We start from the raw sequence: 27334 nt of genomic DNA, 5'->3' as shown, positions 1-27334 counted from the left end.
AGATTAATCCCTCACTTACACCTCTTAAATTGCTTCTTCTCTGGGGTAAGCTTCTCCAGAAGGAGGAGTCCAGTGGCACAGATTCCCAAGGAGAAGATATTACCTTCGGGGAAACTATTGCTCAAATGAAAGATTTATTTCAAGTGGGACAGTAGTCAGGTCAGAGAAACCCAAAAGAGGTAAGAGGTATTATGACCTTTCACAAATAGTCTCCTAAACCATCTGCTGTTCCTCCAGTGCACCCTGCTTTCTTGGATGTTTTCCTAGCTGCTTCCAAAAACCCTGATTTCCAACTTCCCACACCCAAATGCCCAGACAGGATCTATAAAGTCCCTTAGGATGCAGAAATCCTGTATAAAGCTCATTCTGTAGACCCTTTAGTCATTACTGTGGCTGCAGACAAAACTTCTAAGTTAGTGCCTTCCACCTCCTTCCTGCCCTCTGACAAGGAGAGGAGGTTAATGGAGTGGCTGAGGGAAAAAAGTCTACACTTCTGCTACCCTAGCAGTGAAAGCAATTAACTACCAAACCCACGTGGCCAAATACTCTCTTGCCCTGCTGGCTGATGTGACTAAACAATTGGGTGACCTCTCTGACTCCCTAACCAAAGCCAAAATATCTACCATATTGAATTCCTGCACTCTGGTAACCAAGCACTCTATCAAGTGCAGTTATGATGCAGTACAGGCCTCATCTAGGCTGCCGCCTGGGGCTCTGTCATCAGGAGATGCTTCTGGTTTAGGTTTCAGCCTCTCCCTGATGACATAAAGTCAAATCTCCTGGATGCACCCCTAGACAACAAAGATTTATTTGGTTCAGCAACAGTTGACCTCTTCAAGGCCCTTCAAGAGAAGGGCAAGGAGCTACAGGATCTGAGATGCGTTTTTGTCTCCCCGGTTCCACTCTTCCAAAGAAAGTACCTTACCAAAACCTCCTTTGTGAGAAGGCCTGCCAGACAGATGCCAACCAAAAGCAAAAAGGATTCCAGGAAACAGCCCTTTTCCAAGTCTGCTCCCTCTTCTCCTGTTTCCAGACAGCCCTTTCCAGGCAAGCCTGCAATTGCCAGGCACTGGATCCAGACACCCCACTCTCCATGTGTCCTGCCCCCCCCCCCCCGCTTGGAATTAGGTTACCCAGGATGCTTGGGTCCTCTCTATAATAAAACAGGTGTACTTCATGACATGGGAGACTAAACCTTCTCCCAAAGGCATTCCTCAACCCCCTCGAGAACAACTGGCTTCCTTTCCCTGGTTCTTCAGGAACTCCTCTCTCAAGGAACAATTCAAGAAGTCCCTACACATGTAAGAAGAAAGGGATTTTACTCCAGGATGTTCCTGGTCCCTAGGAAAGAAGGTCCATGGAGACCAATCTTGGATTTGTCCCATCTCAACACCTTCCTCCAGGTTCCCTCCTTCCGAATGCTTACTCTTCCTACCCCTCTTCCCCGATCTTTCCTCAAGCCTTCTTAGTATCCTTGGATATAAAAGACTGCTACCTGCACATCCCAATTCATCCCCATTTTAGAAAATTTCTCCACTTCTCAGTGGGTTCTGCACGCCATCAGTTCTGTGATTTGCCATTTAGTCTCTCTGCGTTCCCAAGACTGCTTACAAAATGCTTGGCACCAGTCATGGCTATTGCCAGGACAAGGGAAGTCCAACTCTTCCCCTACCTAGAAGATATTCTGATTCAGGCTGCGTCTGTTCCAATGGTCCTAAAACACCTGGACGTAACTATTTCCCTCTAAGTCTGGGGTACACCATAAATCTCAAAAAATCTTCCTTGGTACCCTCACAGGATCCATATGTTCCTGGGATGCCAGATCCTAACAGAGACAATAATGGCTCGTTTCCCTTCAGAAAAGATTATTACACACACTTCTTATTTCATGGAGTTACTACCCCTCAAAGCCCTGTCAGCCAGAAAATTTCTCAGATTCCTGGGATTCATGGCCTCCACCATCCCCATGGTACCCCTGGCAAAGCTTCACATGAGGAAGTTCCAATGATACTTGAAAACAACCTGGAAACATCTGCACCCACTGGAGTTCATGGCCCCCATGCTGCCATACCTTTCCAGGGAACTGAATTGGTGGATAGCCCAGATTCAGGCCAGCACAAGCCTACCCCTACAACCCCTGCCCCCCCAAGCAAGAGCTCGTCACAGATGCTTCAGACACATGGTGGGGAGTAACCTGAGGAGAATGGAGAGTGAGAAACTCCTGGACCCTCTCTCAGCAGAAAGAGCACATCAATATCCAGGAGATGAGAGCCTTGATATTGGCCCTACAAATCTTCAAGGATCATTTCCTACCAGGCACGCTGAGGTCATACCCAGACAATACCACTGTACTCTGGTACATCAACAAACGGGGGGGGGGGGGGGGGGGCAAGGTCCTACCTCCTATGCAGGTTGGCCCTGCAAGCATGGGAAATTGTCTGGAGAAACAAGTCAACATCCAAGTTGTCTATATACTCTCAGCAGGCAATGTGATGGCAGATTCTTTAAGCAGGACCATGACTCTATCTCACGAATGGATGCTAAACAGTGATGTGTTCCTGGACCTGGTCCATCAGTGGGGTATTCCGGATGTGGATCTGTTCGCTTCCCCAATGAACAGACAGCTTCCAACCTTCTGCTCCAGGGTACCACACCCCGAAGCATACAGGGTGAATGCTCTCGTTCCCTTGGAAGGCGATGTACGCTTATGCATCCCCCCCCCCCTTCCCTCTCATACAAAAAGTTCTGCTGAAAATTCAGGAAGAACAACCTCAAATCTTGTTGGTGACTCCCTATTGGCCAAGGCAGCATTGGTTCCCCCTATTGCTCCATCTAGTCAAGGGCAATCACCACAAGTTACCCCCACCAGATGGACCTGCTCACACAGGAGAAGGGAACACTCTTGCACCCCATTTGTTTACTCCGAACCTTACACTGGGTGATAGGGCATTGATTTCCTTCAGACACCTATACACAGAGGAAGTGCTTCAGATTTTGCAGGAGGCCAGAAAACCAACTACCAGAAAATCATACCATTCAAAGTGGAAGACATTTTCTACCTGTTGTCAAAAACACAATTTATAACCACTGGTAGTAGAGCCTTCAGTGGTGCTGTCCTACCTGTGTGAATTGATGAAGTCTGGACTATCTTATTCCTCCCTCAAGTCCCATTTATCTGCCATCTCAGCATGCCTGCCACTCACCCCACATTTGGCTTCTAGGTTGGAAGTGAACCTTTCTCTAAAAGGGGTTCTGCACTGCAGACCTCCAAAGAAGCCTTTTCCACATCCTTGGGATCTAAATTTCATACTAGAGAAGTTGTCTTTACCACCCCTTCAGCCAGCCAAAACTGTTATCTGCAGCATTGTACATGGAAAACTATACTCTTGGTTGCCATTACTTTAGCCAAAAAGGCCTCAGAACTATGAGCCCTTATGGCCTCTCATCTGTTTACTATTTTCCACAAGGACAGGGTGTGTTTGCATACCAACCCAATCTTCATGCTCAGCGTGGTCAATGAGCTGTCCCTGAATCAGGCCATCAGCCTACCCACCTTCTTCCCTTCTCTCCAAAATCCGGCTGAAAGGATACTACATTCCTTAGATGTTCACAGACAATTTAGAAACTATTTTACTAAGACCAAAGCCATCTATAAATTGGACAGGCTCTTTGTCTCTTGCCACCTGGGAGCCCTGGGACACCCTGTTTCCAAGCAAACCATATCCTCTTGGATATCTAAAACTATCACCTTTTGCTATACAGCCCATGGCAGAAGGCTTCCCTTCCCAGTAAAGGCACACTCCACTAGGGCAGTGTCCTCATCTGGGGCCTTTTTCGACGGTCTGGATATGGCTGCCATTTTAGAAGCAGCTACATGGTGCTCTGTCCATAACTTCACCAAACACTGCAAGTTGGACATGTTTTTTAGGGCCAGAGCAGGGTTTGCCAGAGCCATCCTTTATTGATTTGTGGAAAATGTTTCTGTTCCTCACCCCAAATCTTAATGCAGGAGCTTTCGCACTCTCCCTTGTATTATGGATACAGCAGCATATGAATAGAGGGACTTAATATTGCTGTGTAAAATTTTACCTTAACTTTAGATATCCTCCTATTCTATATGCAGCTGCATAGTTTCCCCACCCTGCTTTCCCCCGACACTTGCCTGACTCCTGAGTACCCCCTCTGTAGTCGCAGATTCTGGTGGCATTCGCTTCAGAGGTTGGTATGTGCTGACGTCCGTTTTGTACTTGACGTCTGCAGAGAAAGACATGGGATGTCACACACCCTAGTGGTAGCATTTACCTTTTGTTAAATGGCCAGACATATGTGAGCCGTCCAGAGGCAGACTCCCAATGTAAAACATCACCAAAAATTTGCATAATTTTACTGACATTTGGTAAATAACTACCATAAGCTGCTTTGTTTGCTCTAACTGGAAGTTTATAAAATTATGTATTTCAGGATTACAGTAAAAGGACTTGCCATATGTCAAGCAGCCTAAATCCATTCTTTTAGGTATTAACTGTTGTGGATCTTTCATTTCTTGAAAAGTAATACCTGTTGCTAACTTTTCAGACATTGCACCATTATTTAGATGCATTAGATTTTGTAGTCTGTTTAACAAACTATATTTTGCACTTTTGTCACTTGGCATAATAATTATGATGGAATTAATTTTGCATATTTTTAATGGCCATCCACTGTTTATTTGTAATGCATTTCAGTTTACCCATTCAGTAAATTTATGCATAGCATAATTTGCTAATTCTAAAAGCATATTAACTCTGGTATTAGAAAATGGAGGCATACATTTAATATATTCAGATTAGAAATAAATTCAGTTAGATCTTCAGCAAATTAACTAATTTCAGAAGCACATGAATAAAATCCCTCACCATAACTAGATTGTACTTTATCTGTTGACATACAATTTTTAAACAAGCTTAAACATTTTTAATTTCACATAGTGTTCTTTTGTTGACTTTCTAGTTGCAAATTTTAAACCATGAACTAATATTAGACCATTCTTTCTCTGTAATGTTATGTTCAGAGATGTCTATTATAAACACTTTGGAGACATTAGACTTTCATATTAGACTTTGTCAAACAGTTCAGATAGAAGTGTTGTCAGTTACAGAATCGTAATTTTGGAATAATACCTTTTGTCCTGTAATATTTCTGATTATTGGAAGCCGCCTTGCTTGAATGTTCCTTGGAGGCCTTTTTCTGATCTCTCAAAACTAAACCTGTTTTATCGAGTTCCAAAAGTTGTGCTAATTCTTCAGGCTTTCCGATCTTTCGTCTTTCTTGAAGTCATAAAAAGTTACCCTGGATCTCAAGCATGCCTATCTTGATATTCCTGTTCAGGGGAAATACAGGTGTTTTCTCAGATTTTTGATGGGGGGGGGGGGGAGTATCCAACTACCACTTTACTGTTTTGATTGTGGTGATTACTACTGCCACCAGAGTGTTTACAAAATGTTTAACCCCAGTAGTAGCCTATGACAGGACCAAAGGAATAGACCACAGTCTGTACCTAAATAACGGTATCATTCAGGATTAAGGCATTGTCCTTAGAGGAGATGCAAGAGGTATTAAATGGTTTGTTTTTAGAATCTGTGGCTGTCCTTGAGTTTACCAGAGTTCATTATTGCTGCCCTGTGGGACAGTAATTTTCTTAGGGGCCCTACTAGGATTAAGGGAGCAAAGTTTTTCTTACTCAGGACAGTGTCTTTTCGTGAAACAAGATCCAGCCAAGAAAGACCAGGTCTTGGCAAAAAATTCCTATGGAACCTTGGGTACATGACACCAATTACTTCTGCGCTGCCATTAGCAAGACCTTTTTCCAGGAAATCCTACCTAACCAAATGTATAACTTTCTCAGGTTGGTACCAGGCGAAGAGTACTGACCCAAATTTAGCAGGGATCCCTTGTAGTTCTGCATTACCTGCGAGTTCTGTTTGCTCGTGGGCTAACCTATTCCTCTGGAAGGTCCACTTTTCAGCTTTTTCTACCTATCTGCCAGCGAATCCACCACTGACAACCCTGTAGCTTGTGAAAAATTTTGTAAAAGGGACTTTGCACTTTAGACCACCTAGAAAGTCTTAGGCTTCTCCTTGAAACTTGAACTCTGTATTAGAAAAAGTCACTCTGGGTCCCTTTGATCCATCTGCCACCACACCCACTTGGAAATGTTTGTTTGGTAACATCTTGGTTATGTGTAGAGAGCCTTTTTTGTTGTCCATAGAGGTAGAGTTAGCCTGCACACCAGTCTTTCCTTTATGTCTAAGTTGGTCACATAACTTGCATTAAACTTGCTCATCCAGTTGCCTGGTCTGTTTTCCTCACCCAGAAGTAGTGAGGAAGGGATCTTGCATTCACTGTATATGGAAAACATCTCAGATGTTAGTTGCACAAGGCTAAAGATATTAGAATGGCAGGTTATTTAAAATCCTTTACTTCCTACAGAGAAGGTAGGTCCTCTTTTAAGTGTAGAATTTTTAAGTGGCTAGTTCATTGTATCAGGGTAGACCCAAGTCTGCTAGTAGCATTCAAGGTTGTGGATATTTAGGCCATTTAGTCTTCTGTTCATGTCTTTTTCAGCATCTTTTCTGAGGCAAGGTAGGTTTTGCTACTGCAGTTTTACAGAGCATCCTGCAGTCTGCAAATAGATCACAAGGCAACACAGTGTTTAAGCTTTAGGAGTTTTCTTATTAAGAAATGCAATAGTGACCTATACAAAGTGTACCTAAAGCGTTGTGTAAGTAATGTATCATAGTAGTAGCTGTATCAATATGGTCATTGTTGCAGTATAGATGTTCTTCATGCTTCATTGTTGCAGTCATCACATTTGGGTTATCTGCATTCAGGTAGCCCTCAGCCGGCATGAATACCAAAGTCTTCGGATTTCTGCATCGGATGCTGTCGCTTCTTCCATGACGTCAGGTCGTCAGGGGGGCAAAACATGCAGCCGACGCCATTACATCAGTCTTTCTTGCTGTGCGGTGCCTGAAGCAGAAGCAGTTCGCATGTGCCGGTCGGCAGACTCTTGAAATTTTCATTTTTGAGTTTAAGACCTGAAGTCTTCTAAAAGATAAGTAACCCCGTTGGGGATCCTTTTTTCTTGCTCTAACAAATGTCAGAAAAAATTTAATAATTGCCTTGCCTGTGGAAAGGAAATACCTCATAGAGATTTTCATTCTTACTGTCTAGGCCCAGACCATGACGACCCTCGCTGTCGGTTTTGTGCTTTGTTCAACGCCTGAACTATTCATCGTTGGGCAGTTTTTGTAGTTAAATTCTTTCACTCTCGATCTTCGTACTCTGAAATGGCTTTGATAAGCCATCCAACTACAGATCTTCTGAAGAAACGTAAGGATAAAGACAGAGACAGACTGCATAGGTCCAAAACCGCCGATGATGCTACCGTTAAGCTAGTCGCCAGTCTGCCGCTACTCAGGCTCTTTCGCAGTCCCTGATACCCGCTTCTGCAGATTCGCAGGCCTCTACTGAGACCTATTCGAAGTCCAGTATGCTGCGAGATGCTTCTTCATATATGGAACCTGCGGATGTCTCTACCTTGGATGGGTCCGGAGCTGCTGTGCAGGCACTGGCTTCTCAGGGTGTATTCAGGCCTTCCGATTTTCATGTTAAACCAACGACTTTGTTTCAAGCCAAAAGTATTGAATTTCTCAGGCCTAAAATGCGCACTACACCTAGAAAACCGACGACCAAAGAACATTCTCAGGCCCACATTCCACAAAAACAAATGATTAGAATGGCTGAAGACCTTATTACCTTAATTAGGGGAAGCCAGCCTTCCTCCTCAAAGAGACCTAAAACTGATTTTCTTTCTGATTCTTCTGATCAGGAATCTGATATCTCTCTTCATTTTGACTACCAGGACATTCCCTTATCCACCTATGAGGATTCTGATATAGAAGACTCCATTCCCTCTGCTTCCCCTCCAGAAGATTTTTCTTTTGGTGAAACCCTGCATACCCTTAGAGAGCATTTCCGCTGGGAGAGCCAGGACCACTCTCAGTCCAGAGAGAGACTCGGAGAATTTTTAAACCTGCCTCAGCACAGTCCTCTAGCTACCCCTCCTGTACTGGAGTTTGTAGATGATGTTTCCTTGGAATCCAGCCTTACCCTGGATACTTTGCCTCCAGCTCCCAGGAAACCTGACAGGTCCTATAGAGTACCTGACTCCGACAAATTCCTTTTCAAGAATCCTACTGTGGATCTAGAGACCATTTCACAAGGACCTAAAGGCATTAAGGCTACTACTGCCAAAAATCCTACCCCTTCGGACAGGGATTCTAGGGCTTTAAATTGCCAGTTTCATATGTTAGTGTCAGCAGCATATCGTATAACTAAACAGAAAATGATGTTGATTCCTGACTGTGCAGAACACAAAGATTTACAAGATTTAATGCATTCTGCTAACCAAGTTGGTAAACATACTTTACAATGTGAGTTTCATGCCTTAGAAGTATCTTACAGGGCTGCTGTCACTGGGTCTGTTCTTAGAAGGCATACTTGGCTTAAGGAAAAAAACTTGCCAGATCATGTCAAAGCAAAATTACTGGATGCACCCTTAAACCAAGAGCGCCAATTTGGCAATAAAACAGAAGTCCTGAAAAGGATGGAGGAGAAAGCTAAATTTATGCAAACTGTTAAAGATTTCTTACAAGTACAGACAACTAGATTCAGTAGGCATTGGGCTTCAAAGAACTAGTCCTTTCCAGTCCCTTCCAGGCCTTCAGTCCAAACCCATGGGCAGCAGACCATCAAGACTTCATTCTCAGGTTATGCACAGATCTAAGCAGTGGGGTGCTCCCACGTCCAAAACAGGGAATAGTAAGCCACCACCGTATAGTAAAATTGCACAATGACTTATCCTCAATTCTTCCAAGCCTTGCCCAAGTACTTGCACATTTAGTCAGAAAACTTGCCCCGCATGCAAAAAACTGGGAATACATTACCCAAGACAAATGGTTTTTAAATATTGTTTCCCTAGGATAAAGATTCCACTTCCATTCACTCCCAACGCCAAGTGGATGGCCAGACCTCCCTTTAAACCAGGGGGCGGAGGCCCAAAAGCAAGTACTTTCTGTCCTCAGCATCAAGGCTATTCATCCTGTCCCAGCAGAACAAAGGGGGGACAAGGTTTTTATTACAGACTGTTTCTGGTTCCCAGAAAAAAACTCCTGGCGTCCTATCCTGGATCGGTTTATTCTCAACACCTTTCTGGTGGTTCCAAAATTCAAAATGCTAACTCTCCAACAGCTTCTTCATATGCTAGTCAAGGATTCCTGGCTTGCAACCCTAGACTTAAAAGAAGCTTATCTGAACATCCCCATAAGGGAATCTTGCAGAAAATACCTACACAAAAAAAAAAGCTTATCTGAACATCCCCATAAGGGAATCTTGCAGAAAATACCTACACTTCAGAGCAGGCTGTATGCACTATCTGTTCTCTGCACTTCGCTTTGGTTTATCTACTGCGTCCAGGTTATTCACAAAGTGCCTAGCTCCAGCCATTGCATTTTGTAGGCAGATAAGTATTCAGATTTACTTATACTTGAATGATTGCCTGATTCAGGTGGAAAGTCAGGACTTGCTATTGCAGCACCTGGCATTTGTAAAGAGACTTCTAACTTCATTGGGGTACACCATCAACGAAAAGAGATCACAGCTAGTACCCTGCCAACAGATTGTATTCCTGGGAGCAAGCTTGAACACAACTTCCCAGATGGCATTCCTCACTCCAGAGAAACAAATTTATTTGACAAACTGCTTCAATCTACTGGCCACCAAAACCTAGCTATCTGCAAGAAAAATACTGCACTCCCTGGTGTTCATGGCCTCTTGCATTCTGTTAATTCCATATGCAAGACTGTATATGAGGAAACGTCAGTGGTGCCTAAAAGGTCTATGGTGTCAACATTCTCAGGACCTGGAAACTATGAATGTTCATCGTGTTACACTGCTGCAGTCATTACACTTGGGTTATCCTGCCATCAGGCGGTCCCGCAGTCAGCCAGAGTTCCAAAGTCTTGGTCCGACACCATTTTCTTCAGTCTTTCTTGCCACGTGGTGCCCGAAGCAGAAGCAGTTCACAATTGCCTGTCGGCCGACTCCTGAGATTTTCAAAGTCGAATTTCAGATCCGAAGTCTTCAATAAAGCTAAGTACCCCATTGGGGAAAGTTTTTTCTTGCCTCAGACCGATGTCAGAAAAAGTTAATAATTGTATTTCTTGTGGGAAGCAAGTACCTCATAAGGACTTCCACTCTTACTGTATTCCATGCCTCGGCCCTGATCACGACATCACTAGTTGTCGGTTTTGTGCTAGATTTAACAAACGCACTATAAGAAGACGTTTTGATTTTGCTTTGCACTACTTTGGCCGAAGGTTCAATTATAGTATGCCGTCAGATCAACCGATGACCGCAATTCCGAAAAACGCAAAGACAAGGATAAAGACAGGCATCCGAGGTCCAAAACCGACGACGAAACCTCTTCTAGGCCAGTCGCCCCTCAGATGGGTCCGGAGCCACTGAGCAGGCATCGGCTTCTGAGGGTGTTTTCAGACCTTCACAACTTACCATTAAAGACAAAGAAGCAAGTACAGCATTCTCCTGGACAGTCCTCCATGCCTAAGAAACAGATGCTTAAAATGGCCGAAGACCTCATTACTCTAATCAGGGGTTCCCATCCCCCTCCTGACAAAAGGCCTAGGCAGGATACGGACTATGATTCCTCTGATCAGGTTTCCATTTCCTCTGATTCCTCTTCAGACCAGGGATACTCTCTACCCCCCTATGAGGACTCTGATGCTGAAGAATCTATCCCTTCAGCCTCTCCTCCTGAGGATTACTCATTTGGGGAAACTTTACATACCATGAGGGAGCATTTCCATTGGGAAAGTCAGGATTATTCAGAATCCAAGAAAAGGCTCAGGGATTTTCTTTTATTGCCTCAGCACAGGCCCCTGGCTATTCCGCCTCTGCTAGATATTGTGGATGATGTTTTCTCTGAATCCAGCTTATCTCCTGATTCTTTGCCCCCTGCACCAGCCAAGCCAGATAGGTATTATAGAGTCTCTGACTCACAAGTTTCTTTATAACAACCCTTCTGCTGATCCAGAAACTATTTCCCAGGGTCCAAAAAGGGGTTAAGGCTTCCATTTCAAAAAATCCAGTACCCTCTGACAAAGATTCCATAGCTTTGGATAGATGGGGGAAGAAAGTTTACACTTCTGCAACTTTAGCAGTAAGGGCTTTAAATTGCCAGTGTCACATGCTTAAGTACCAACAATATTTAATGGCTCAGTTAAAACAGAAAATGCTTGCAAGCTCAGAAGCTCCTGACTGTAAATAAATGCAGGATTTATTGCATGCAGTTGAACAGGTGGGAAAACATACTCTGCAATGTGGTTTTGAATCTTTAGAGGCCTCTTGTAGAGCCGCAGTTACAGGTTCTGTGATTCGAAGACATGCTTGGTTAAAAGAACAGAGTTTATCTGATCATGTTAAGGCAAAATTATTGGCTGTTCCTTTACAGCATGATACCTTGTTTGGTGTTAAGGCAGAAGAGGTGTTAAAGAAAATGGAGGATAAAGCTAAATCTATGCAAACAGTCAAGGATTTCTTACAGGTGCAGCCTTCTCGATTTAGCAGAAATTGGCCAACAAAGAATTGGTCCTTTCCAGTGTCAGGCCACAGAAAGGCAGATACAGACGCCCAAGAGGCAGATCTCAACCCCAAGGCTCTAACAGACAACGACAGTGGGGCACCTCAACCCCAAAAGGAGGTGAGGACAAGTCTCAACCTTACAGGAAACAGTCCCAATGACTTCCCCCTTCGTACGCCAAGCACTTCCCTTTTGGCAGCCCCCTTAGGGGGAAAACTAGCACTTTTTTTTCTCAAAACTGGCAAACAATCACCCAAGACAAATGGGTTCTGAATATTGTATCTCAAGGTTACAGGTTCCACTTTCATACTTGACCAAGGCTAAAAGGAATGCCAGACCTGCCACAGAATCAATGGCAGAGGCACAAAAACAAATTTCAGCCCTCGTGCACATGAGAGCTATTCAAAAAGTACCACAACAGGAACAAGGACAAGGATTTTACTCAAGACTGTTCCTGGTCCCCAGAAAAGGACAAGGCCTGGAGGCCCATACTAGACCTTTCAATTCTAAATACTTACCTGGATATTCCGAAATTCAAAATGTTGACATTACAGCAGCTTCTACCCATGCTGGGCAAGAAGGCTTGGCTTGTCACTCTGGACCTCAAAGAAGCATACCTGCATGTCCCTATCAGACAAAATTGCAGAAGATACCTCAGATTCAAAACTGGTACAATGCACTACCAATTCTTTGCACTGCCCTTTGGCTTATCTACTGCGCCCAGGGTCTTTACAAAGTACCTGGTACTAGTAGTTGCATTTTGCAGACAAAAAGGAATTCAAATATATCCATACCTGGACGACTGCCTCATTCAAGCAGAGACAAAGGACATTCTTCTACAGCATCTGGCGTTTGTAAAAAGGTTGCTAATTTCTCTAGGGTACACAGTAAACAAAAAGAAGTCAAAAGTAGTGCCCTCACAACAGGTTATATTCCTGGGTGCCAGCTTAAATACAACGGCCCAGATGGCTTATCTCACGCCAGACAAATTTAATTAACTCAATATTTTCAATTACTGGCAAAAATGTCCCATCTCCCTGCAAGAAAAATTCTGCAGGCCCTGGGATTCATGGCATCCTGCATACTACTAATACCATATGCCAGACTGCATATGAGGAAATTACAATGGTACCTAAAAAGTGTGTGGACTCAGCACTCTCACAGTTTAGAAGCAGTAATACCAATGATTCCCTGCCTACAACAGGAGTTTCGATGGTGGGCACAGGCATGTCACCTAAGCAAGGGTCAGCCTTTTACCCTACCCACAACCAGGCAGACTCTTAACAACAGATGCTTCGGATTATGCCTGGGGAGCACACATGGCAGGAAAATGCATTCAGGGCGAGTGGACCACAGACCAGATGCATCTTCACATCAATCAAAAAGAGATGTTGGCTGTTCAAATTGCCCTAACAGCTTTCAAGGACCTACTGCATTCAGGACAATTATTATTAAAGACAGACAACACCACAGTAATGTGGTACATAAACAACCAAGGGGGCACTCATTCTTATCCCCTATGCAGGCAAGCCATGACCTTGTGGAACACAGCTCTAACGTATCAAGTTCATCTGCAAGCACAATTCCTGCCAAGAAAGAAAAATACTCTGGCAGACGATCTAAGCAGAAATATCATGGACCCTCACGAATGGAAATTGAATCCACAAATCTTCAGCATGGTAATGCAAAAATGGGGATGCCCAGACATAGATCTTTTTGCCTCCCCACTGAATTGCCAACTACAAAAATTCTGCACAAGGACTTATCACACACAAGCATGGAAAGTGGATGCTCTCTCGTTCAGCTGGAAAAGCCTAAAAGTTTATGCCTTCCCACCACTGCCTCTCCTTTCACAGGTACTCCTAAAAGCCACACAAGAAAAAACACAGATGATCCTGATTGCTCCAGACTGGCCACGCCAGCACTGGTACCCAATCTTAAAGAACTTAGCTCAAGGCCCACCATGGATTTTGCCTCAAATTCCACACCTTCTGACTCAACAAAACAATCTGATCCTGCACAGTCAGCTCAAAACCCTCAACCTAGCTGCATGGCAGATACATTAGTCAAACAGACAGCACCTCTCTCTCTAAAGCAGTTATGGATGTCATCTTGTAGGCCTGGAGACCTAGCACTAGGTAAGCTTACTCAGAAAAATGGAAGAGATTCTGCGCCTGGAACCAGGCTCAGAACCCTTGACCCTCTTGTCCCAAACATTCCCCAGATTTTACAATACTTAACTGAGATGCTGGACAAAGGCCTATCCTTCTCATCAATTAAGATCCACACCTCTGCCATTTCAGCACATTACAGCACGGCTCCTCCTTTATTCTCTCATCCCTTGCTAAAGCAGTACCTCAGAGGGGCTAAAACATAAGACCGCCCCGGAGAGCACCAACACCAACTTGGGACCTCAATTTTGTTTCGGAAAAACTGACCCTGCCACCTTTTGTGCCAGACTATACAGCCGATCTAAACTTTTTATCATGGAAAACAGCTCCGCTCCTGACAGTAACTTCAGCACGAAGAGTCTCAGAGCTACAGGCATTAATGGCAGTGGAACCTTTTATAATTTTTCATCAGGACAGGGTTTCTTTAAGGACAAACCCTACCTTTATGCCAAAGGTGGTATCTAATGTGGCTCTTAACCAAACCATCCGTTTGCCAACTTTTTATCCAAACCCCCAGAACAAAGGGGAGAAACTTCTGCACTGTTTGGACATACACAGACAGCTACGCTTCTACTTGGACAAAACAAAAGCTTTCAGGAAAACTGAGCAACTGTTTGTAGCATATGCTGCAGGATCACAGGGCAAGGCTATCTCAAAGCAGACTATATCCAAATGGATAGGACACTGTATTCGTTACTGCTACACACAGCATGGAAAATCAGTTTCTAATAACATTAGGCCACATTCCACCAGGGCAACAGCCACTTTAACGGCCTTTCTCAGAGGAGTACCTACCAAGGAAATTTTGGAGGCTGCAACTTGGAGTTCAGTGCACACCTTTACCAAGCATTACCACTTGCCTCTTTACTCCAAATCCAGAGCAGGATTTACCACTGCAGTTCTGCAGGGCATCATAGCCAATCCTAACTCTTTATAGACCAGCCACCCAAACTTAGCTTTGGGATTCTACCTAAGTGTAATGACTGCAGCCGTGTAACACGATGAACATAGTACAGTTTTGTACCTACCTTAAATGTAGATGTTCGAGTGTTCTCACTGCTGCAGTCCAGGTTACCCTACCTCCATCCCCTCTGAACTAGCTGGATTTATCTATACCTTTCTATCCTATACAACCTTTGTGGTGTATTTGTTTGTAACTGAAGGTATTGTTTTTATTGTATATGTATATTTTTTATTAGCAGTATGTATTGCCTACCTACTTGGGGGCACCTGACATCTGGTGCAAGAAAAACTGAAGAAAATGGCGTCGGATGCATCTTATATACCCCTGGCGTACTGACGTCAGGGAAGAAGTGATAGCAACCGACGCCGGACCAAGACTTTGGAACTCTGGCCGACTGCGGGACCGCCTGAAGGCAGGATAACCCAAGTGAAATGACTGCAGCAGTGTGAACACAAGAACATCTACATTTATGGTAGGTACAAAACTGTACTTTCCTATCATTCCTTGCCTAAGAACAGAGTTCCTTTGGTTGGCAGTGGTCTGCAACCACAACAAGGGACTCTTTCACTCTACCCCCTGCCGCCCAAACCCTAACAGACGCATCAGACTGTGCATGGGGGGGCTCACTTGGCAGGGCAGTGCATTCTGGGCAAATGGAACCCAAAGCAGATGCATCTGCATATCAGTTAAAAAGAAATGTTAGCTGTACAGAATGCTCTGACAGCCTTCAGCGGCCCTATTCTTCCAGGACAACTATTGGTAAAGACAGACAACACCCCAGTTGTGTGGTACATAAACAAGCAGGGGGGAACCCATTCCTACTCACTCTGCAGACTATCCATGGCTCTGTGGAACACAGCCTTGTGCAACCAAGTACACCTACAAGCTCAATTCCTGCCAGGCAAACCAAATTCACTGGTAGACGACTTAAGCAGAAATCTCATGGACCCACACGAGTGGAAACTGGAACCCAAAATATTCAAGGATTTGAGGAACAGGTGGGAGACATCAGAGGTGGACCTGTTTGCTTCCCCTCAGAACTATCAATTGAACAAATACTGCACCAGAATTCCCCACAGCCAAGCTTTGAAAGTGGATGCCCTATTCTTTTCCTGGGAATGACTCCCATTCTATGCCTCTCCCCCTCTGCTTCTCCTCTCAAAGGTTCTACTAAAGATCAAACCGGGCAAGCCAAGGACAATCTTGATTGCACCAGACTGGCCACGCCAGCACTGGTACCCTCTTTTGCACAGTCTGACAGTGTTACAACCTTGGCACCTGCCTCAGACTCCCTCCCTGCTGTCTCAGCAGGTGGGCCAGATTCTGCACTCTTCGCTACAGACCCTGAACCTTGCGGCCTGGCTAATCCCCTGAACTCATCACCAGCAGCCCTCAGTAAGCAGGTACTGGATATCATTCTTGAGGCAAGGAGGCCTAGTACTAGAAAATCCTATTCAGAAAAGTGGAAAAGATACTGTTCCTGGAGCCATTCTCAGGGGATGGACACACCTGTGCCCCGCTTACCTCATACACTAGACTACTTAACAGAAATGCTCCACAAGCGCCTATCCTTTTCCTCAGTTAAGATTCAAGCATCTGCCATCTCAACTCATTATAATACTGAGCCACCCTTCTTCTCTCATCCTCTGGTAAAAACAGTTCTTTGGAGTAGCCAAAAATTGAAGACCCCCCCCCAGGAGAGCTCCCACTCCAGCCTGGGACCTTAACTTTGTATTGGAAAAACTCACACTGCCACTCTTTGAACCGGCTGCTAGAGCAGAGTTGAAATTCCTCTCATGGAAAACAATTTTACTTCTAGCCATCACTTCAGCAAGAAGAGTGTCTGAACTGCAGGCCCTTATGGCAGTGGAACCCTTCATTATCACCCATGAAGACAAGGGTTTCCCTCAGGACTAACCCATCTTTTATGCCCAAGGTGGTATCTAGTGTGGCTTTAAACCAGTCCATTCATTTGCCAACTTTTTCCCCAATCCTCAGAATAAAGGGGAAAGGATACTGCATTCCCTGGATGTGCACAGGCAGCTTAGATTCTATCTGGACAGGACTAAGCCTTTCAGAAAGTCGGACCAGCTGCTAGTCAGCTTTGCTGCAGGGACAGAGGGCAAGGCCATTTCAAAGCAAACCATTTCTAAATGGATAGCACACTGCATCCATTTCTGCTACAAACACCATGGAAAACCTACCCCACAGGGGATAAGAACACATTCCACTAGGGCTGCATCTACCTCTACTGCATTTCTCAGGGGAGTCCCTACCAGGAACATCCTGGAAGCTGCAACCTGGAGCTCTGTACACACTTTCAACAAGCATTACCACTTGCCTATCTTTTCTAAATCCAGAGCTGGATTTGCCACAGCAGTCTTACAGGGCCTGATTACCAGCCCTAAGGCTTCTTAACTACCTCCACCCTTCCTTTGCTTTGGGAATCAACCCAAATGTGATGACTGCAACAGTGAAACACGAAGAACATAGTACAGTTGTGTACACTTACCATAAGTGTAGATGTTCGAGTGTATTCACTGTTGCAGTCCTGGTTACACACCGTCCAGCCCCTGACTTGTCTTTGCTTTTACCTATCCTTTTTGGTTTGGCATATCTTATACCATGTGTATTTGCTTTTTGCTGGAGATGTTCCACACCATATAGTTGCTTCCTATTTTGGGGGCACCTGACATCTGGGGCAAGAAAAACTGATGTAATGGCATCGGCTGCATGTTTTATACTCTTGATGACCTGGCGTCATGGAAGAAGCCACAGCATCTGATGCAGAAATCACAAGACTCTGGTATTCAGGCCAGCTGAGGGCTCCCTGCAGGCAGATAACCCAAATGTGATTACTCCAATAGTGAATACACTCGAACATCTACATTTATGGTAAGTGTACACAAATGTACTTTTTCTTTCTTCCTTTGGATCTAACTCTTGTGGCATCCTAGGGTTTAAGTGGTTACCCTTCCTAACTCTTCTGCCTTGTCCTTTCCTTTATTTGCTGATCTAAGTGGCACCTGTAGAAGCTTGTCTTTTCTGTCATTTGGTTATATTCCCATCATATTGGGTAATGGCACCCTTCATTTTTTTTGCGATCTGGGAAAAGAAAAAAACAAAAACAAAAAAAAGAATGCATGGTCTCCTGTCTCATAGCTAGTATACACTGACATCCCTGTATGGGAGGAGGAAGTGTGGCATGGGGGAAGGAGTTAAATTTCTGGAAGTTAGACTGATATCAGGCCTCTGGTATGGCTGAGTTGCCTTTGATGACCATTACTACATTGACCATACTTGCACATGTATTACTAAGGTAAATTCCTTGCACAACTGCACTTTTTCCTGACTAAATTGGCTTTTTTTTCAGTTAAGTGACCATGAGAAGTTGAGCCATTGAGGGATAAGATATCAAGTTTGTATTTACTGGCTTGTCTTTTTTAAAACACATGCACTAATTCCATTAGAAGTTAAAAACCTTTACTTTGTGTTCTTTTTTGTAGCAAATGGTAATTGCAAATGCAACTGAAAAGATTCTTCATAACAAAACCCTTCAGGAGAAACTGGCTGACACCATTAACAAGGTCTTGGTCAAGTAAGTTGTCTTTACACCAGCTGTTATACATGTTTGGTTTTGTTGACACTTATGGTTTTGTTTTTATATATTTCAGCCTTTTTATCAGCTTTAGTACAGCTGCATTTTTTTCCTTTACCATGTAGCTCTTACCAGTGATGTATTAATTTTTGTTTTGCTTTTCAGTGACAGTAGTGCTGCTCATCTCTCAAATCAAGCACCAGAGACATCTTCAGCTCAGGAGCAGTCTTTTGATGAAATCCTTGGACTTCAGGTAACAAAATTTAGCTTATTCACTTTTAATCTCTTCTGCAGTCACAGATAAAAATGGATGCCCCTTCTGTTCATATGCTGCAGTATTCATCACATATGGGAGTTTGCTTTGGGCTAACTCGTGAATCTGGGCAGTATACAAAAGACTGCATGCTACTGCTAGGTACATGTGACGCTGCACATCTTCTCACGTGCGTCAGTCATAAAGGGACGTCAGCACACACCAACATCAGAACTTTTCTGCAGCCTGTCAGATCGCCTCCTTCAGACGTTTGCTCGCCAGGTTACTGTTGATCTGTGGTTCAGTTAAGTACCCCTTTAAGGTTTTTCATTTCTAATTTTCTTGCTTTTGCTACTGCTTATTAGTGAGTTTTTTTCATGTCATCTAGGAAGGACAAGTGTTAGTGTGGAAGGCAGATTCCACATAAAGATGCCTACTACCTTTGTTCTGTCTAGGCCCAGACCAAGAACATACCACCTGTGATATTTGTAAATCGTTCATCACCAAAACTTTAAGGAGCCATCTAGCTTCACTTAAATAGTACAGAGAGCCAGCATCTTAAGTGCCTGGGACAGGAAATGGAGGTGACATTGGGTCTTTCAGACAAGCCACAAACTAAAAAGGGCAAGAAATCTTGACCTGATCTACCAGCTGTGCCATGCCTTCTCGGGCGTCCCTTCCGAGGCAGATGTAGGCCTGGTGGTTGCTCAGGAGTCTGTGAATGTTCCTTTGGATACCTCAGGTGAAGCCCTGAAGGAGTCTACCAGCACGTCCAAGAGGTAAGTGCAAGCATCTGACTCGGGTGAAAAGGGGGAACCAGGGCCCGTTATTACAGAAGGTCTGCGGAGTATCACTCAAATCACTGTGCATGAGGATGTGCTTACTGAAGTGGTCGAATGTAGATCGACGTCGTACCCTTCCATATTCCATCATATGGACACTCAGACAAAATGATAAGCACGTTGCTCCTGCTCCGCCAGAACACCCCACTGCTGCAGGCTTTTTCCCAAAGCCTTTTCAATGCCTTCATGGCCCTGCGTCAGTCTTCACCTTCCTCTGTACCTTTGCAGTCCATTTCTCCCTCCACTTCATGCAAGAGGACAGCTGCAGATTTCTCTTTGGATGAGGAGGAATCCTCTGAAGATGAATCATTTGCCTATTCCACCCATATAACTTCACCTCCTAGGGTATGCCTCCCCAGAAAGTGGAATCTAACGATACTGATTCCCCTGGGGAGGTTATTTCCTTTGGAGAAACTATCTAAAAAAATGAAAGAATTTTTCAAATGGGACTGCTGCCAGGTCTCAGTTATTCAGAAGATGTATTATGACCTCTTGCAGATGGATTCTTCATCACCTTATGGTATTCCCCCGGTCCTGCCAGCCTTCCTGGATGCATTTACAGCTGATTCCTAGTGCCCAGATTCTTAACCCCGGCTCCCAAGCATCCAGACAAGTTCTGCAAAGTGCCTGAGGATGCTAAGTTCCTGTTTAAAGCTCCATCTGCAGACCCAGCTGCCATTTCTGTCTCAGCTGATAAGGCCTTCAGGTTTTTGCCTTCTACTTCCTTACTGCCTTTGGATAAAGACAGCAAGGTTATGGAGAGACTGAGTAAAAAGATCTGCACCTATGCTACCCTGGCCTTTAGGGCAATTAATTACCAGACTCACGTGACCAAATACTCTGTGTCTCCTTTCTGATGCTGGGAAACTCCTTTCTGAGCTTCCAGATTCTCCTACCAAGGCAAAACTGGCTACCATTCTTATCTCCTCTGCCCAGGTAATGAGGCATTCCATCAGGTACAGTTATGATGCTGCAGATGCCTCTCCTAGGTCAACAGCCTCTAGGTCAGTTTTAAGTAGATATTCTTGGATTGGGTTACAACCTTTGCCTGATGATTTTAAGGCCAAACCCATGGAGGCACCTCTGGATACTAAAACCTTGTTTGGTAGCTCAGCTGCAGAATTGTTCAAATCCTTACAGGAGAAAGGTTAATGAGCTGCAGGACCTGAAGCATATCCTGGTTTCTTGTCTTCCCAGGTTCCAAAGGAACTACCCAACAAAGACTGGTTTTATTAGGAAACTGGCCATGTCCCCTCCTTCTAAAAGCAAGCGCACTCCTAGGAAACAAGCTTCCTCTAAGTCTGCCTCATCCACTCCTTTTCAGAAACAGCCCTTTCAGTCCAAGTCAAAGCCTGGTAACCGTTGACTACCTGCTTCTAGGGCCATCCACTCCCATTGCCCTTTTTTTCTCTCTCTCCTGTGGCTTGGAATTGGATTACCTGAGACTCTTGGGTCGTCCATCATCCAGCAAGGGTATTTCATGGTTTGGGAAGCTTATCCCTCCTTCAGAGGCATCCCACAACCACCAAAGGACCAAATGGCCCTCTTCCCTCAGGTAATTTTGGATCTTTTTTCTCAGGGGACTGTCCAATAGGTCCCTTCTGCTCAACAAAGGAAAGTGTTCTACTCCAGGATGTTTTTGGTACCAAGGATGGGTGGCCCCTGGAGACCCATTCTGGGCCTTTTCCACTTAAACACCTTTCTGAAAGTCCAATCTTTTTTGATGCTGATTTTGCCCTCTCTTTCTACCACAAGCTTTCATGATGTCATTGGACATCAAAGACGCTTATCTGCACATCCCAAATCACCCTCTGTTCAGAAAATATCTACTTTTTTTGTTGCTTTCTCTCATTTTCATTTCTATGCTTTGCTCTTTGGTCTCTCTGCAGCACCAAGGGTCTTCACAAAATGCTTCACTCTTGTAGCATTCTACAGGGAATTCTGATCATGTTCATCGTGTTTCACTGTTGCAGTCATCATTGTAGGGTTCTTCCTGCCAGCAGGCAGCCCTCGGTCCACCGGAATCCCAAAGTCTGGGTCCGGTGTCGGCTGTGCAGTCATCCTCCCTGATGTCAGAGTGCCAGGGGTTCAAAGCTCCCAGCCAATGCCATGTTCTCCAGTCTTTCTTGCCGTGCGGTGGAAGCAGTTTGCAAGTGCCGGTCGGCTGACTCCTGTTATTTTTGGTGCTTCATTCCGAAGACTTTCTTCTTCTTCTCAAAGCTAAATACCCCGTTGGGGAAACTTTTTTCTTGCTCCAGTCCGATGTCAGAAAAAGTTAATAATTGTATTTCATGTGGGAGGCAAATACCTCATAAGGATTTCCATTCTTACTGTATTCCTTGTGTAGGCCCTGACCACGACGTAGCTAGTTGTCGGTTTTGTGCTAGATTTAATCAACGTACCATTTAAGCGGAGATACGATTTTGCTTTTCATTACTTTGGCAGGCAATTTAATTACAGTATGTTGTGGACACGCTTCCGACTACCGGAGTTCATAAAAGGCGCAAGGATAAGGACAGGCCTCCGAGGTCCAAATCAGATGACAGTTTACAAGCAGAGCCAGCTGCAGGTTCAGCCGTCGTCAGTGAGGCGCTTTCGCAGCCCCTGTCGTCGGCCATTACAGAACCGCTTGCCAAAACGGACTCCCACGAGGAGCCAACTAGGCCTTTGAGTACTCCAGGTGCAGGACCTTCGGATAATGCTCCCTCGTATGGGTCCGGAGCCGCTGTGCAGGTACCGGCTTCTGAGGGGGTTTTCAGGCCTACGCAGCTTCAGATAAGGGCAAAGACAAAGACTCCTTCTAAAACAAAGACTCAAGCCCAGGCCTCCTCTGATCCGGGACCTAAATCTCAAAAACAAATTCTTAAAATGGTGGAGGACTTACTAACTATGATTAGGGGTTCACATCCCCCTCCGGATAAAAGGCCAAGACAAGAATTGGACTATGAATCCTCCGATCAGGCATCTATCTCTTCAGTGTCTTCCTCTGAACAGGATTATACTTTCGCTCCTTATGAGGATTCTGATGCTGAGGAATCCATTCCTTCAGCTTCTCCCCCTGAGGATTTTTCTTTTGGGGAAACTTTACATGACATGAGGGAACATTTTCACTGGGAAGGACAGGAGTACTCTGAATCTAAGAGAAGGCTTAGAGATTTCCTTCTTCCCCAACACAGACCCCTGGCTATTCCTTCTATTTTGGATATTGTGAATGATGTCTTTTCTGAGGCTAATTTAACTCCTGACTCCTTTCCTCCAGCCCCTGCAAAGCCTGATAGATATTACAGAGTCCCTGACTCCCACCAATTTCTTTACAAAAATCCTACTGCTGATCCAGAAACCATTTCTCAGGGTCCTAAGGGTGTTGAGGCCGCCACTGCTAAGAACCCTATTCCGTCAGATAAGGATTCTAGAGCTTTGGAGAGATGGGGCAAAAAAGTGTACACTTCTGCTACTTTATCCATTAGGGCTTTAAATTGTCAATTTCATATGCTAAAATATCAGCAATTTCTTCTGTCTGTTATGAAACAAAAGCTAGGTACCATTTCTGCATGTGCAGATAATAAGGAATTACACGATTTGATGCATGCTACTGAGCAGGTGGGGAAGCATACCTTACACTGTGGTTTTGATGCTTTGGACGCCTCTTGCAGGGCGGCTGCCACTGGCACGGTCATTAGAAGGCATACTTGGTTAAAGGAAAAAAATTTGCCTGATCAAGTGAAAGCAAAGTTACTGGATGCTCCTGTTCAACATAATGTTTTGTTTGGGTCTAAGGCTGAAGAGGTGATAAAGAAAATGGCGGATAAGGCAAAATCCATGCAAACGGTTAAGGATTTCTTACAAGTTCAGCCCCCAAGATTTAGCAGAAATTGGCCAACTAAAAATTGGTCCTTTCCCAGCTCGGACTGGCCTCAGAGGGGTAGATATAGGTGCCCCAGAGGGAGGGCCCAAGCACAGACCTCTTATAGACCTAGACAGTGGAATGCTTCCACCCCCAGGGGTGGAGAGGACAGACCTCAATCTTATAGGAAACAGGCTCAATGACTCCCCCTGCATGGCTCCAGGAACCTCTCTCCTGGAAGCCCATCTAGGAGGAAAACTCTCTCTTTTTCACCGAAATTGGACTTACATAACCCAAGACAAGTGGGTTCTGGATGTAGTTTCAAGAGGTTACAAATTCCACTTTCATACCTTGCCAAGACTAAACGGATGGCCAGACCTACCAAAAAAACAATGGGCAGAGGCATTAAACCAGGTGGAATCCCTCATGGTAATGAGGACCATAGAACTGGTTCCACAGTCCGAGACGAGGCAAGGCTTTTATTCAAGACTCTTTCTAGTTCCCAGAAAACAAAATTCTTGGAAGACCCATCCTGGATCTGTCAGTCTTAAATACTTTCCTGGAGATACCAAAGTTCAAGATGCTTACTCTGCAGGAGCTCCTGCCAATGTTGAGCAAAAATGCATGGATGGTGACATTGGCTTTAAAGGAGGCTTACCTACACATTCCTATCAGACAGGAGTGCAGAAGATACCTCAGGTTCAAGGCAGGCTCGAAACATTACCAATTCTCTGCGCTGCCCTTTGGCTTGTCTACTGTGCCCAGGGTCTTCACCAAGTGCCTGGCACCAGTAGTAGCTTACTGCAGACTCAAGGGAATTCATATTTACCCTTATCTGGATGACTGCCTTATTCAAGCAGACAGCAAGGATGTCTTTACTCCAGCACCTGGAATTTGTTCAAAATCTACTCAAGTACCTGGGATTCACTGTGAATGTAAAAAGTCAAATTTGACACCCACACAACAGATAACTTTCCTGGGTGCTCTTTTAAACGCAACAACCCAGATGGCATTCCTGACATCCGAAAAACAACTTCAGCTGGCTTCAACTTTCAAAACCCTGGCATTAATGTCTCCGCTAACTGCAAGGAAATTCCTGCAGGCTTTGGGTTACATGGCCTCCTGCATCCTTCTCATACCATATGCAAGACTGCATATGAGGAAGATACAATGGTACCTAAAAAGCATATGGTCCCAGCATTGTGACAGTCTAGACACAGAGATTGCTGGTTTGCCAGCAAAAAGAATTCCATTGGTGGGCCATGGCATATCTTCAAAACAAAGGGAAAGCCTTCAGTCTACCTCCAGCCTACCAAGTGTTAACCATGGATGCCTCGGATTACGCATGGGGAGCCCACTTGCAGGGGAAAGGCCTGCAAGGTTTTTGGACAGAGGATCAGAAGCATCTACATATCAATTTAAAAGAGATGTTAGCTGTACAGAATGCCCTCTTGGCTTTCAGGGATCTTCTACAGCCAGGGCAGCTACTGATACGGACAGACAACACCACAGTTATGTGGTACATAAACAAGCAAGGGGGTTCACACTCCTGCCCCCTTTGCAGACTAGCCATGACTCTATGGAACACAGCGCTAGCTTGCAAAGTGGACCTGCAAGCTCAGTTCCTGCCAGGGAAACAAAATACTCTGGCAGACAGCCTGAGCAGGAACCTGTCAGACCCACACGAGTGGATGCTAGACACCCAAATATTCAAGATGATTACAGAAGCCTGGGGCTGCCCGGACATAGATCTATTTGCATCTCCTCACAACTACCAGTTACAGACTTTTTGCACGAGGACATATCACAAACTAGCATGGAAAGTGGATGCTCTCTCATTCAGTTGGTGGAACCTCTCTGGGTATGCCTTTACTCCTCTACCTCTTCTTCCACGGGTGTTATTAAAGATAAAACAAGACAAACCCAAGGAGATTTTACTGGCCCCATTGGCCTCGACAATTTTGGTACTCAACACTGATGAATCTATCCCAGGAGCCTCCTTGGATTCTACCTCAGATTCCAAATCTTTTGTCCCAACACCAGGGCCAGATTCTGTACTCTCATATCAAAACTCTCAGCCTGGCAGCCTGGCGTATTCAGGGTCTATGATTAATCCTACCCTTTCCAAACAGGTCATGGATGTTATCTTAGAAGCCAGACGGCCTAGCACTAGAAAATCTTATGAAGGTAAATGGAAAAGATTTTCCACCTGGATGCATGCTCAGGACTCAGATTCTCTCATTCCAAATATTCCATTGATTTTACATTACCTAACAGATATGTTACATAAGGGTTTATCCTTTTCCTCCATAAAAATACATGCCTCCGCTATCTCTGCACATTAAAATACAGATCCTCCAATTTTTTCACATCCACTTCTGAAACAATATCTCAAAGGAGCAAAGAATTTAAGGCCCCCTAGGACACCACCCATACCTGCCTGGGACCTCAACTATGTTCTGGAAAAACTTACTCTGCCTCCTTTTGAGCCTGCTGCCACATCTGATATAAAGTATTTGTCATGGAAGACCGCTATCCTACTGGCTTTGACTTCAGCCAGGAGAGTCTCGGAGTTACAAGCGCTCATGGCTGTGGAACCTTGCATTATTTTTCATCAAGACAGGGTTTCTTTAAGGACTAACCCTACTTTCATGCCTAAAGTGGTTTCTAAAGTGGCTTTAAACCAAACTATTCACCTGCCAACTTTTTTCCCCAATCCACAAAATAAGGGGGAGAGGATCTTGCATTTTTTGGACGTGCACAGGCAGCTTCGTTTTTACCTGGACAGAACCAAGGATATCAGGAAAACAGAACAACTGTTTGTTTCTTATGCAGCAAATTCCCAAGGCAAGGCTATTTCAAAACAGACCATTTCTAAATGGATTGCTCATGGAATCAGATTTTGTTACTCTCATCATGGAAAACAAATCCCAGGAAAAATTAGGACTCACTCCACCAGAGCTGCTGCTACTTCCGCTGATTTTCTCAGGGGAGTAAATACCAAAGATATTTTGGAAGCTGCAACTTGGAGTTCAGTGCATACTTTCTCTAAGCACTATAATCTACCTCTTTATTCTAAGTCCAGGGCAGGCTTTGCTTCTGCAGTCTTGCAAGGCCTTCTAGCCGCCCCTTCTACTCAATAACCTCCACCCTTTATCTCAGCTTTGGGATTCAACCCTACAGTGATGACTGCAACAGTGAAACACGATGAACATAGTACAGTTGTGTACACTTGCCATAAATGTAGATGTTCGAGTGTCTTCACTGTTGCAGTCTGGGTTACCCACCCCCCTGTCCCCTCTTATTCTTTCTTTAGTGTGGTTCCCTGCTTCACCCTTCTTCTGAGGTGTATTTGCTTCAGAGTATGGGGTTTGTTGTACCTTACTTTTAGCCTTTACTTTTGGCCACCTGACAAGAAAAAGGGGCAAGAAAAACTGGAGAACATGGCGTCGGCTGGGAGCTTTGTACACCTGGTGCTCTGACGTCAGGGAGGATGACTGCACAGCCGACGCTGGACCCAGACATTGGGATTCTGGCTGACCGAGGGCTGCCTGCCAGCAGGAAGAACCCTACAGTGATGACTGCAACAGTGAAGACACTCGAACATCTACATTTATGGTAAGTGTACACAACTATACTTTCCCTTATTTAGATATTTTTCTCCAAGCCCAATCACCAAGCCTACTTCAGGAGTCTCTTTCCTTCACTGTTTCCCTTCTAGAGAGTCTAGGCTTCATTATAAATTATCGGAAGTCCTCTCTGACCCCCTTACAAGGTCACATTTTTCTGGGTTGCAAGATCCAAGCAAAAAAGATGCTAGCTTCCCTACCCACAGAAAAGGTGCTGTTCTTCACCTCTTACTTCCAGAGCATTTTATCCCTCCACTCTGACTGCATATTTCTGTATGCATCCCCCCTTACTGCACCTCCAAAAGGTCCTTCTGAAGCTTCAGTAGAGTCATCCA

The 27334-nt window shown here is 44.6% G+C and overlaps 1 protein-coding gene across 1 annotated transcript in view; it reads left to right on the top strand.

The window, feature by feature from the left end:
- The window catches only part of LOC122802816 (protein NPAT), a gene marked incomplete in the record, with an annotated part of 1438521 nt that overhangs the window by 521449 nt on the left and 889738 nt on the right, over positions 1–27334 (top strand). Inside the window, 2 exon segments of the mRNA XM_044072621.1 lie at positions 18340–18431; positions 18597–18684. Of these exon segments, the coding sequence (XP_043928556.1) occupies positions 18340–18431; positions 18597–18684 (180 nt within the window).

The sequence above is a fragment of the Protopterus annectens genome, chromosome 5.part0, assembly GCF_019279795.1.
Source record: "Protopterus annectens isolate FY-2018-M chromosome 5.part0, PAN1.0, whole genome shotgun sequence".
In the NCBI taxonomy this organism is placed as follows: domain Eukaryota; kingdom Metazoa; phylum Chordata; order Ceratodontiformes; family Protopteridae; genus Protopterus; species Protopterus annectens.
Note: the sequence above shows the minus strand (reverse complement) of the source record. Positions and strands in the feature narration are given on the sequence as shown.